Below are 14,322 nucleotides of genomic sequence, written 5' to 3'. Positions count from 1 at the left end.
TGTTTTTTTATACTGTAGGTTATCAGTCATCAATTTTATACATATCAGTGTATACATGTCAACCCCAATCGCCCAATTCAGCACACCACCATCCCCACCCCACTGTGGTTTTCCCCACTTGGTGTCCATACGTCTGTTCTCTACATCTGTGTCTCAACTTCTGTCCTGCAAACTGGTTCATCTGTACTATTTTTCTAGGTTCCACATATATGAGTTAATATACGATATTTGTTTTTCTCTTTCTGACTTACTTCACTCTGTATGACAGTGTCTAGATCCATCCACGTCTCAACAAATGACTCAATTTAGTTCCTTTTTATGGCTGAGTAATATTCCATTGTATATATGTACCACAACTTCTTTATCCATTCGTCTGTTGATGGGCATCGGTTGCTTCCATGACCTGGAACAGTGCTGCAATGAACATTGGAGTGCATGTGTCTTTTTCAATTATGGTTTTCTCTGGATATATGCCCAGTATTGGGATTACTGAATCATATGGTAATTCTATTTTTAGTTTGTTAAGGAACCTCCATACTGTTCTCCACAGTGGCTGTATCAATTCACATTCCCACCAACAGTGCAAAAGGGTTCCCTTTTCTCCACAACCTCTCCAGCATTTGTTGTTTGTAGATTTTCTGATGATGCCCATTCTAACTGATGTGAGGTGATACCTCATTGTAGTTTTGATTTGCATTTCTCTAATCACTAGAGATGTTGAGCAGCTTTTCATGTGCTTCTTGGCCATCTGTATGTCTTTGGAGAAATGTCTATTTAGGTCTTCTGCCCATTTTTGGATTGGGTTGTTTGTTTCTTTAATATTGAGATGCATGAGCTGTTTATATATTTTGGAGATTAATCCTTTGTCCATTGATTTGTTTGCAAATATTTTCTCCCATTCTGAGGGTTGTCTTTTCGTCTTGTTTACGGTTTCCTTTGCTGTGCAAAAGCTTTTAAGTTTCATTAGGTCCCATTTGTTTATTTTTGTTTTTATTTCCACTTCTCTAGGAGGTGGGTCAAAAAGGATCTTGCTGTGATTTATGTCATAGAGTGTTCTGCCTATGTTTTCCTCTAAGAGTTTGATAGTTTCTGGCCTTAAATTTAGGTCTTTAATCCAGTTTGAGCTTATTTTTGTGTATGGTGTTGGGGAGTGTTCTAATCTCATACTTTTACATGTCCCTGTCCAGTTTTCCCAGCACCAGTTATTGAAGAGGCTGTCCTTTCTTCACTGTACATTCCTGCCTCCTTTAACAAAGATAAGGTGACCATATGTGCGTGGGTTTATCTCTGGGCTTTCTCTCCTGTTCCATTGATCTATATTTCTGTTTTTGTGCCCGTACCATACTGTCTTGATTACTGTAGCTTTGTAGTATAGTCTGAAGTCAGGGAGCCTGATTCCTCCAGCTCCGTTTTTCGTTCTCAAGATTGCTTTGGCTATTCGGGGTCTTTTGTGTTTCCATACAAATTGTGAAATTTTTTGTTCTGGTTCTGTGAAAAATGCCAGTGGTAGTTTGATAGGGATTGCATTGAATCTGTAGATTGCTTTGGGTAGTAGAGTCATTTTCACAATGTTGATTCTTCCAATCCAAGAACATGGTATATCTCTACATCTATTTGTATCATCTTTAATTTCTTTCATCAGTGTCTTATAATTTTCTGCATACAGGTCTTTTGTCTCCTTAGGTAGGTTTATTCCCAGATATTTTATTCTTTTTGTTGCAATTATAAATGGGAGTGTTTTCTTAATTTCACTTTCAGATTTTTCATCATTAGTGTATAGGAATGCCAGAGATTTCTGTGCATTAATTTTGTATCCTGCTACTTTACCAAATTCATTGATTAGCTCTAATAGTTTTCTGGTGGCATCTTTAGGATTCTCTATGTATAGTATCATGTCATCTGCAAACAGTGACAGCTTTACTTCTTCTTTTCCGATTTGGATTCCTTTTATTTCCTTTTCTTCTCTGACTGCTGTGGCTAAAATTTCCAAAACTATGTTGAATAAGAGTGGTGAGAGTGGGCAACCTTGCGTCCCTCCTACCGTCTCATTGTGGCTTCTCCTTTGTCTTTGGATGTGGGGTATCTTTTTTTGGTGAGTTCCAGTGTCTTCCTGTTGATGATTGTCCAGCAGCTAGTTGTGATTCTGGTGTTCTCGCAAGAGGGAGTGAGAGCACGTCCTTCTACTCTCCCATCTTGGTTCCTCTCCACAAACTCTTATTCATCTGCTTTAGCCAAGGACTTGCATAAGTGTTTCAAGCAGCAGAATTTGTTTTACAGCTTCACTGAAAAGTTTTTTAATATATGTTATTAAAGGATGGATTGGTGCCACCTCCAGCATCTCAAAGCTACCGTTTCTTCATTCTTCTGGGCCTTGTCTCCTGTGAATTCATCTTTTATTTTTTATCATTTTAATCTCTTTTAATCGCCTTTCTCAGATGGGCTGAGTGTTCTGTAAATGGCTCAGTTTGGACCCTTTTCCACATTTGGGAGTGTTTTTATACATTCCTATGGTTCTGAATGAATTCGGGTGAATTTCCAGTTCTCCTTTTATTCTGTGTCTTATTTCTTCTCTGTTCCACATGGCCAACTGGCCTAGAAATCATTCTTGCACATGACAACAATCCATGCCATTAAGCTGGCTAATGTAGGAAGGCCGTGGGCATTACAAATTGTACGAAAACTCAATTAAGAAAAGCAGTACCAGTACATGATGACAACAGAAGTTCGAATTTTGTGGTATTGCTCTACACCAGCCCTTCATATATTGTGTTTGTGTACTTAATTCTTTACAGTAACATTGTAGAGGGGTATGACCAACCTATGTCCTCAACACTAGTAACACTGAAGCTATAATTCTAATTCAAATATTTCCTGGACCCAAATCTTATATGTTTGTCACATCATTGTCTCATTGTGCTGACTACAAACGCTCATTGATCTTTGAAATGGACACATATTAACCACATTTCCCTTAGTGTCCCTCAGCCTAATGGTGACCAATAAGGAGTGTGGGACACTAGTAGCCATTCAAAAGGAGTGTTCAGAATATCCTCTGGCAAGATCAACTCACCAATTTCTTTTGGCTGGGATGACTTCAGTCATGCCAGTCACATGTGTTCACTTCTCTCCTACCTCAGGAGTACCCTAGTGGTACCTTACTAGGTGCTCATAAACTATTAGTGGGGTGATTATAAATTCTGATTGGTAGTTTACATCTTTGGGTAATGTAAAATTGTAGATCATTCAGTTTTATCAAAACATACTTCCTTGGTTATGAAAAGTATGAGAACCGTTGACTTATAGATTGCTCTGTCATCTTATGATTTACACTTTCAGTGGTGATATACCTTCCTTATTTGCATCTCTTTATTATTAGCAGTGCCTCATTCAACACTCTGCTGGTCAGCATTGCTGCTGAAGGAGGGGGTGATATGTGCAATTGTATTTAGGCCCACGTTAAACCATAAGGAAAACTGAAGACTTCCAACACTCATCACTGTAACATTATCACCTAAAGACAGAACCTGTGAAGAAATCCAACCCTATCTTTACCCCTATACAAGTGGTTATAGAAGTCAGAATTTCTTTTCCAGTTATTACCAATTATTTCCCCCTTCCTCATCTTTACAATTCATACATCCAGCAAATGCCCAATACTCTTCTGGTAGTAGAAAGCCAAGAGTGTTTAGAAAATGTATTTAATCTGGAAACTTAATTTTAGCAATTAAAATTGATCTTTCCATTTTCCACCCTGACCCTCCCCAAAATAAAATCTAAAAATAGGATAACAAGTGAGTAGCAAACAGTGTCTATAAAATTTGTCAACACAGTATTAAAAATTTAGACATTGTCTCTCTGCTAGAAAACCAAAAAAAAAGAAAAAGGAAAAACAAAACACAAAACCTGCTAAAATTAGTAAAAGAAAAAAAAATCAACAAAAGTCATCTTTGTTGATAAGTCTGTCTCCCATAAAAGTGTACATTTTATAATACATCCTTTGAGGTCAATCAGAAGGAACTGATTTCACCATGGAAGCTGCTGGTTGGCTTTTTATTGCTTTGCTTATGTTGTTATGCTTTAATTTTCTTTACCAAGTTATCCATAGCCTTAAAACTTAATTTTTCTAAATTCAATGCTCATTTTTATTGTTACTAATGGCATCTGCTTCAAACTTTAAGAAATTTATCACAATGAATATTAGTTTTTATTTTTTTCCTACAAAACTGCATGAAAGTATTTTTTATCTCATTTTCTTTCCTATTCTTTTCTCTTTCTCATAAATTTCCTTTGCTCCTTTCTCATCTTCCCATCTTCTCCAACTCTTTTCATAAATCTGTGTCGAATAAAAATTTTAAATCCTGAAAATTTTGTCTCCTCACTCGAGTGCCATTTAAGGGTGAACTTTGAAAAAATATTTGCTCTAACGTAACTTAGTAGGTGGGAAGAAAGAATAGTCTTGAAAACATGAAGTTTCTTTCTTATCCAAAGCATGTAACAGTCTATTACAATACTTGTAATTGTTATTGGCCCAATAATAGAAGACCTTCCTTCTGTTTCTATATTACTGACAATTATATTGCACCATCTACCTACTACAACTATATGTCCTAACTATAGATAACTATACTGTAAATTAGTTCATTTTATATAGAACTAAAACTACAGAAATAAAATCATATATTAGTGAAAAAATGAAAAGAGAAATTATATTCTACTTGAATACATTCCCCCTATTCAAACTCTTTCAGTAACATACATTTCTCTCCATTTTTCTTAGTCCCTGAACTTCATGAAAAAAAGAAACCGTTGATCACTTATGTAGGGGATTCAGTTGTCTTGATGTGTAAATGTCAAAACTGTTTTCCTTTAAATTGGACCTGGTACAGTAGTAATGGGAGTGTACAGGTAAGATCATATTTCTTTGACTTGAAGAAAACAAAATAAAAACTTTTATTTGATAAATAATAAGATTATAATACACTCACAGTTCTTAGGACTTTATACTTCTGTTATCTTGTTCCTTAATATGTGTTCATGAAGAAAGAACAGTGATGAATGGAGCTGTCATTTGGTGTTTTTAGCATATTACATTATACATCTGAAGATACTCTTAATGTTTCATTAAGTGGTACTTTGTTTTTTAGATTTAGGAATTTATTAAAATTCTATGAAAGGAAGTTACAATTCATTTTTAGTTGACAAGTTTAGATATAACCCCAACAAAAAAGAATCTTTTTTTTCTTATCATTTCATGAGAGTAACTAGAAAAAAGAAAGGGAGTTTTCTTTTCCTGTTTCTGTCTCTGGAAACATTTGTGATAGAATGCAATACACTGGCAGCATCTGAGAAAAGAATGAAAATTTGGTAACTTAAACTCAGGTTCTAGGTTCTTTTAGTGTCACTGACCTCTTTTGGACTTCCAGAGACCTAAGGGAAACCAAATACTTTAAATTCCTATTAAAGAATTAATGGAGCTTCCCTGGTGCGCAGTGGTTGAGAGTCTGCCTGCTGATGCAGGGGACACGGGTTCGTGCCCCAGTCTGGGAAGATCCCACATGCCACGGAGCGGCTGGGCACGTGAGCCGTGGCCACTGAGCCTGCGCGTCTGGAGCCTGTGCTCCTCAACGGGAGAGGCCACAACAGTGAGAGGCCCGCGTACGGCAAAAAAAAGAAAAAAAAAAAAAAAAAAGAATTAATGGCTTTTCAAAGAGCTGATATTAAGAAAAACATGAGTACTTAAGAAATCATTTCTGGTTTTCTTCCTCCCAAATAGCAGGGAAATTTAGGACATTGTCCTTTAGGGGACACCCTTTTATTGCCCTGTTGCTAATGAGCATTGAAATTGAAGTCTTGTAAAGGCAATTCTAGAAGGAACGGTATGAGACAGTGTAGATCTTAGTGAAATATTAAATTCCTTCTTAGACAATACTGATGCTATTGTAGACTGCTGACGACGACAGAGGGAAGGACTTAAAAGGGTGAGTTACTGATTCTGTGATTGGTTTGAGTTGTCAAAGAGATAGCTCCAAATCACTTAGGAGTAGACTTAAACTATCATTATTTGTACTATCTTGTTATTGATGATTAGGAAAGGCAGTCATTTTGTGTATGGAAATATTTTTAAAGAGCATGTAAATTTGTAAAAACAAGTAACAGACATAGTTTTTGAATTACATAGCCTAATTTATTTATGCATATGTGATAATAGACAAAAAAAAGCTTGTCTAATTATATTAAACTTTTAGAATGTAGTCTGTGCTTCTCTCCATTTTCTATACTAAGTTTCTCTCAATTTGGCCCTAAGCATGGGTTATATTAGGATATGAGAAAAGTGCAGGGAAGATGGTGCAAGTCAAAACTTTAGGTCAAGTGTTTTTTCAAAAAGTAGGCGAACCATCTGCATCAGACTCACCTGGGGCACCTATTAAACATGCAGAACTTTGATTTATCAGCTCTGAGTTAGAGAGAGTACATTTGTAACAAGCATCACAGGCAATGCTGTGCACACAGTGAGCCAGGTTGCTATAATTTTTTTGGCAAATAATAAACTCACAGACAGTTCTTCATCAGATAACCTCCAAGAATATTTGTATGCAAATTAGCATTTACTGAGCAGTGCAGTTGAGTGATAGAGCAATGAAGGCATCAAATGGCCTGAGAATAAAATTTAATTTAATGGATTAAATAAATCAGCCACCAAATAGCTTAGTATGGATCTTAAAAGGCTGAGGAAAACCCAGTGAATCTCAGAAGCCAACGTGTCAGAGAGAGAGAGAAATTCAGCTATGAGAAGACAGAAGGTGCGCAGACCACCATGTATACCAGGCTTACAGGGATTTCTACCATTTCTTCTACATCAGCTTCAAAGGCCTGAAGATTTTGTCTTCGGTTCCAGTTTGAGGAACTCCCAATGTCATGAGCCAGTGAGCTTCCTTTACAGGAATGATCAGATATAATAGCTTCATTAATTTAGTAGTTGATTTAATGAATGTATGCCTGAAATTGTGAAGGAGGAAGTATTTTGAACTAGTCAGGGATTGTAACATGAAACCCAGATGGCTGGAAAATTTCTGTATTTCTAATTCTCATAGAATATTTACCCACAATGACTTGCACACTGTAGTTTCAAACATTCAGTGCTAAGTAGTTAAAGCAAAGTGTACTTTTCCTTTGTTTGCTACCTTTGAAAGATCAAACTATGGTAAGACTTGAGCTCTGTATGTATAACTTCTCACATACTTTAATGTGCTCCCTTCTTTAATAAATTTATTTATTTATTTTTGGCTGCATTGGATCTTCGTTGCTGCGCGCATGGTTTCTCTAGTTGCGGCAAGCGGGGTCTACTCTTCGTTGAGGTGCGCGGGCTTCTCATTGCGGTGGCTTCTCTTGTTGTGGAGCATGGGCTCTAGGTGCGCGGGCTTCAGCAGTCGTGGCACGGGGGCTCAGTAGGTATGGCTAGTGGGCTCTAGAGCACAGGCTCAGTAGTTGTGGCATACAGGCTTAGTTGCCCTGGCCCAGGGCCCGAACCCCTGTCCCCTGCATTGGCAGGCGGATTCTTAACCACTGCACCACCAGGGAATTCTCTAATATGCCCTTTTTCTGGTAAGCAGTTTTCTTGGTACTATCTTGTAGCTTTCACTCAAAACTAGATCATTCAGGACATGTATCTTTTATGCAATATGATAGGAATGGATTTTAATGTCTCCTTCTATTAGGTTCCTGTTGGTGTTCCAATGAACAATAAGTATGTGATCAATGGAAAAAATGCTAATGAAACAAGGCTCAAGATAATGCAACTTTCAGAGGAAGATCAGGGATCTTACTGGTGCCATGCAATATTCCAATTAGGCGAGAGTGAAGATCACATTGAACTTGTCGTGCTGAGTTATTGGGTGCCCCTCAAAGCATTTCTTGCAATAGCTGCTGAGGTTGTTCTTTTAGTGGCTATTATTCTGCTTTGTGAAATGTACACCCAAAAGAAAAAGAAGCACTCAGGTAGGATTTCTTTTTTTTAGATAATTCTCATGTTATGACAATCCATTATGGTGGCTTTAGAGAAAAATCTAACTTTTGTTTTTTGTAGTGGTATTTATGTTAATAACAATGGTGACAGTGAGCTATGAGCTTATATTGATGGTCTTCTGTATCAACTTCCTATAAAATTTTAATGTTAAAATATACCTTTTTTCCCTTTTCTTTGGTGTTACTGGGACCAGCACACCAATTAAGTGATATGTGCATTGGTACTGGAATATTGGAAAATTCGGCATTAGCTTAATATAAAAGATCTCAAAGACAAACAATTATTATTTCATTTAGATAACTCATTTTTTATAACATTTAATCAAACATTCTGAAATTCTCATAAAAGACATTGCCTGCCAGCTTTCTGTTTTCATAGCCTGTGCCTGATGGATAACAGACTGAGAAACCAATGGTCCCCTAAGAAAATTTATCTTATATTCTGTATTTTTTCCTGATTTTGTACTAAATTTTTCATAACTTAAATAATTACAAATCAGTCAGTTCTGTTTTTGATGATCCCAGGCACCAGACTATGCTTGATCAAAACTGCAGGCAATTTTGCAAGTCGGTAGAGCAGGGAAGGAGTGGACATGATGGAGGGGCAGCTGTCTGATGGGGCCCATCTCTCTCATTCCAGAGAGGGAAAACAGCACAGGCAGTCAAGAGATGTTGAATTCAGGGGAAAGTAGAATTGAGCATATATGCTTTGTAAGACTAATAAACCAATCTTAAGAGTTAAATTCTTCTTTTGTTACACAGATGATGGGAAGGAATTTGAACAAATTGAACAGCTGTAAGTATTATTTTTTATAGATTAATTTTCACATGCATAAAATACAGATAAATATGAAATTAAATAAAATGTTTGCAGTTAGAGGAAAAAAGTACAAGAGTATATAACATAGTTTACAACGTAGTATATAATGTGTGTTATTTTCTGTAGATGTCCATGTTGTGGTGAAGAATGGCATTTGGCATTTACGTGCATGCAATAGAATCCCCCTCCACCACTTACTTTCACCTCTCTGTGCTTCAGTTTTCTCTTCAACAAAGTGGGTTTAATGATATTACTTACCACATAAGGTTTCTGGATTAAATGACTTTCTATGTGTAAAAATCCTTAGCATAGGCTTTGATGCACAGGAGGCACTCAAGAACCATAAGGAAGTATTATTTGTGTAAAGCAATGATTCTCAACCCTGGCTATATTTTTGATCACTTAGGATGCTCCTTAAAATTACAGCTACTCAGACCTAACTGGATATCTCGGATCAGAACCTCTGGAATTGGTGCCTGGGCATCTGTATTTCTTTAAAGTGCCTATCACTGATTCTGATTCTCAGAATTCAGTGTTGAAAATCACTGGGCTTGTGTGTCATTATTTTTGAAGGAACACAAATTGTGCCACATTTCTGTTACAGTCTCCTTTGTTTAGAGTTGAGCTGAGCATGAGGAGAACTAGGAAGAAAATTACCAGGGATATCATTTGGTTTGGTGAACGTGGGAGTTACTGGACCCACCAAGCCAGAGAACTGACAGTGGAGTCCAGTGAGAGAGGTGCTTAAAGTCCAAGTAACACAGCCAAGGGCTGGGGACCAAGAAAATGAGACCAGATTAAAGGAGCCGAAAGAAACCTAGGAAATGGGAGGGCTGAGCAACCATTACCAACCCAAAATTACACCTGAAGTTTATCTTTTTCAGTCAACAGGGACTCTGAGGTGTGAGTGCTATAGCCACGGTTAAAGAGCAGGAGTGGGGTGGACAGCTGTCATGCAGATATTCGACATTATTTAAATAGTTATTTTTTCCTCAGTTCATACATGGCAGGTAACTTAAATCGACAGGATATGAACTTCTAAATTAAGAGCATAAAATAATAATTAAGAGCATAAAATAATTATTTTATGGGTCAGGAGGTCCATAACCCCAGATAGGAAAAAACTGTTGTCTTAGAGACTCTCATGGTTGGAAGGAATCTGAACCTCTTTCCGGAGAACTTGGACATCTTGTTTGTATTGATTTGAACATTTTATCTTTCTGGTTCCCATGTATTGATTACCTTTCTTATACTCAGAGTCATATAAAAAACATGACCGTCATTCAGATATTTGAAACAATTACTGTCTTGCCTGGATTCTTTTGTTCTCCCAGCTCAGCCTCCCCGGTGTTTCTATCCAGTCCCTTGCAGTCACATTTCTCATCTTTAGGTTATTTCAGTATCTTTAGATTTAAATTAAGTATCAAGGGCACTTGTACTCATTTAGAGCAACTTTTCACCAATGCTGTTTTTAGAATTTTTAGTTTAGCAGATAAATTTTTCTTTACAGAGAATATTGTTTATCAATACATTTTATATTTGATGCTTATATGTGTGTTTAGATACCAGTGATTCATAGAATTTCTTGGTGAAAATGACTTTTAAAAATAGTACACTACTAAATAAACATATAACATCAAAACAAGCTAGTCATTTCAAACAGCATTTATCTGATCCACCCAGATATTTAACGCACACAATATTTAACCTACCTGCCCCATCCCCTCAATTTTTAGACAGCTGATTAGGTTGTTGAATTTATTATCTGGTGGTACTAGTTTAATGAGCTCAAGCCTGCCAATAACATCTAGAAGGGTATTTATTATATACCCTTGTAACCTAGTTTAGTTTTCCATAAGAATCTGGAGCCCACATTGTGGTCTTACTCTGATGCACATTGGGTAGATAAAGAACCATGTTTAACCTCTAATTCAATGTAATAGACATACTGAATTACAGCACCTGTATTGCACATACTGGCTGAGCTCCTGATTGGCTATTATCTTGCATGTGTCAAAGCAACATATAAGTTAGGCTATATACCCAAGCCTTCACTCATGCTTGGGGAGAAGCAATTCTCCCTCTGCATAAAAGAAACAGGCCTTTGTCACTGTCATCTGTGGCAACAGTTCCTCTCCAAGCAATGGCATACAAATAAAATCAACACTATGAGTAAAACATTTTTAGGAAGAATAAATTCTGTCTGTATTGACCTTTTAAATTTTAACCCGATGGCCATGATATAGATGGTGTACTGACCTTAGTTTTATGCAATGTAAACATCTAGTAACTTTCTTTCTTGTTTTCTCTACAGGAAATCAGATGATAGCAATGGTATAGAAAATAATGCCCCCAGGCATAGAAAAAATGTAAGTTGCTTCAAAATGATATTCCAAATAAAAGCTAAAATTCAATATGCATAGGCTATTAATCCATCTACATTTTTTAGTTTTTAAAAGACCTAGTCATTCACTATATGCTTGGATATGCTTTTTTAAACAATATTATAGGAGAATATACATAGTTACACAAAAATAATCATCTTTTTTCCACCAGAGAACATATAACAACCAATCTAAAAGTGAATCTATTACACTGCAGATATATATTGTTTCTTTTGTCACTACAGGCTAGTTTCTTTTACAACTTTTTATGTAGTCTTTTTTCTTTCTCAGTTTTTCTGGATTCTCCTATTTTATTGTCACATATTCCCATATACTTGGTGCTATGAATGAATCAATATTAGCTTATTTTCTTCACTGATTAGAATCAAAATTTTCATAGTTCATAAACATTTTTTTCCTTGAGTATTTAGAATAGGAACTGTTGGTTTTGGCAGTAGTTTGGATCACCTCTTCCAGACAGTTTTGCTTTGCTAAAGTGATAGTAAGTTATTATAGAATAACCAGGTTATGCTAATTATGTTTCATTATGCTTTATGTAACTCAGGAATCTGTGGGCCAGTGAATGAGAAACATCATGTCAAGAGTGACAGGAAGATGTCAAAGAGTTTGAATTTCAGCTTTGTTTCTGCTTCCTGTTAAGAACATGTGAATTTTTATTTTTAAAAGGATGAAAAGTTTATGCAAGATGCTCAGCAGTAGCTTTGTAAATAATACATGCTATTTCAGATCTAAAGATATATTTTCATTCTATTATTATTTTACATTAAAGCAAGGTAAATTGTATTAAGTATGTTCTATGAGCTGTAACCCAGGACAATTAATTTCATTCTAGTCCTCAAGGGACACACAGAACAGACACCAGCAAAACCAAATAGTACACAGAGCAAATGTCTCTCAAGACCTGTTTATAACCAAAGAATTCATTAAAGACAAACTCTTTGCCATTTGTCTTAAAAAGGTTTTTTCCCCAATCATGTTTACTAGGTGTAGAGGTATTTGTAATAATTTTCATGTAAAGTTCATCCTTCAGTCATATTGAAAAAAAGTGTCCTCAAGAGGAAATTAGCACTTTCTACCTTTGTTAATGATGGTTACTGTACAATGTCCGTAAGAAAAACATACTTTTCCTACAAAAATATTGGTTTAAGGCAAGGAAATAAAACCATACACTTGCCCCAAATCTCCATCACCACAGAAGCAGATTTCCCAATCTCATTCCACTCATCGCCACTGTTTTCCCACACCAGGCTAAAGTGATATTTAGTCTTTCTGGAGAACAGTTTTTTAAAGCTATGGGTTTTGGATTTCTTAAGTGACAGCTGGTGTTGATGTTGTAGGGTACAGGTTCACACAGACGGGATGTAGCACTGCTACTGACATGCTTCCTTGCTTCATGGTTTCCTGGTATCCATGGCTGGCTAAATATCTAAAAATGAATTATTACTGGTTTATAATACTAATGCCTTTGTCTGAAATCAAGAAGTACTAAAGCAGTTCTGTGTTGCTGCCAGTAACTTAGACTTTTCTTTAAAATAGAATACTTTGTTTCTATTTCATATATAACTGAACTATTTTATAAAAATCAATGTAAGTCCAATGAAATCTGAATAGACATGAAAAGTTGTTAATGGTTTTGAATGTAACATTAACATCATATGGCAGGATACTAGGTTAGGTTGAAGACAGTGATGTGAAACCTGCTGGGGGGCCCTTGGTTCTGATGAGTCCACTGTCCCCCTGCTCGCAGTGCAGCAGGGTTCAGAACAATCATAGGCAAAGAGGGAAGGATTTGGGATGGGGGCAAAGAACCCATGATCTTGGTAACTAGGGGATTAAAGCTTGAAAAAGAGGTGTTCAATTATTTGAAAAAAATACTTTTTAGACATTTATATGATGTTCTGGCTGAGAAAATTATAATAAAATTCAGGTAGTGAAAAATTATACTTTATATGGCATCTTAACTAATGATGAAAATATTACGAGTATAAATAATACACAAACAGTGTCACTTGGAAGCTACTCATTTTGTTGTAGCAGTGTTCTGTGTAAAAGCATGTTAACTGTTGACACAAGTTTTGTTGACTAGACTACATCATTTAAGTAATGGGAGGTTTCATCTTATTCTTGTTTTAGAGCAATAAGCCAGGCATTTGTTTTGGTTTAATTAATTATTAATTTGATTAAATGATCTTGGGTGGTATCTATATGATGGCAGACAACCAAGCAGTTCACTTAATTAATCTAAACAAGTTGAATTCAGTGAAAAATTATTCAGACCTGCTATTTGACTAAGTCCATTTCAAAACAATGTATTTGTGACTGGACATATACAAATTCCCAATTTGTAGCTCATATGCAGTATGCATTCTTCTCTTTTGCCACCACAAAATGGTTCTCAAGCAAGAAAAATTGCTGCCCCAATGTAAAATAATATGAAATATTTATGTAGTAAATTGAATTTTTAAGTGTTAATGCTTGCTAATTTTCCTAGCAAAGACAATTCACTTCAGTAACTTTAAGCAGAAAAGGTACTCAGAAAATTAAAGTTGAATTTTGGCTTTTCAGAGTCTCTCTGGAGAACTTCCAGAAAATTATTCCACCACTGTTAGGTTAAAAATGGAATACTTCCATTAACTAACCTCACGGAGATGAATGGATTAACTAAAAATGACCAATTGTAAATTGAAATGACCAACTGAAAATACTAAGCAAGCAGAAAGGCTGAAGTAGGAAAACTACTCCACGTTTATATATTAGACACCTTGGGAAATTCTATCAATCTTTCTAGCTAACAGAGTTTTTCAGCATAATAAGTAGATTTAACGATGTCTTAAAATTCCCAGATATTTTCATATTCAGTTTATGCTGTAATGTAAATCTTCTCTTTGCAGTCTTTCCCCTTTTTCTCAGCATCTAGTTACCCAGGCCAAAACCTAGAGCTCATTGTGCTATTTTCTTCTCTATTAACTAATGTTTATTAGTCATGAATCTCTATTCCTTTGGCCTTTTTAATAGCTCATTAATCCACCCACTGCTTCCCCTACTCCATGCTTGCCAGCTGCAACAGCTAAGGTC

The 14,322-nt window shown here is 36.0% G+C and overlaps 1 protein-coding gene across 2 annotated transcripts in view; it reads left to right on the top strand.

The window, feature by feature from the left end:
- The window catches only part of EMB (embigin), a 42,564-nt gene extending 30,373 nt beyond the window's left edge, over nucleotides 1-12,191 (top strand). For both annotated transcript variants that reach the window (XM_081233896.1, XM_081233897.1), the window contains exons 5-9: nucleotides 4,778-4,905; nucleotides 7,716-7,995; nucleotides 8,785-8,818; nucleotides 11,157-11,211; nucleotides 11,792-12,191. In XM_081233896.1, coding sequence (XP_081090022.1) covers nucleotides 4,778-4,905; nucleotides 7,716-7,995; nucleotides 8,785-8,818; nucleotides 11,157-11,211; nucleotides 11,792-11,809 — 515 coding nt within the window. In that variant the 3' untranslated portion in view covers nucleotides 11,810-12,191. The remainder of the gene's footprint in view (nucleotides 1-4,777; nucleotides 4,906-7,715; nucleotides 7,996-8,784; nucleotides 8,819-11,156; nucleotides 11,212-11,791) is intronic.
- The last annotated feature ends 2,131 nt before the right edge of the window (nucleotides 12,192-14,322 follow it).

The sequence above is a fragment of the Mesoplodon bidens genome, assembly GCF_964165515.1.
Source record: "Mesoplodon bidens genome assembly, chromosome: 4".
Classification (NCBI taxonomy): Eukaryota; Metazoa; Chordata; class Mammalia; order Artiodactyla; family Ziphiidae; genus Mesoplodon; species Mesoplodon bidens.
This window is presented reverse-complemented; position numbering and strand designations above follow the sequence as displayed.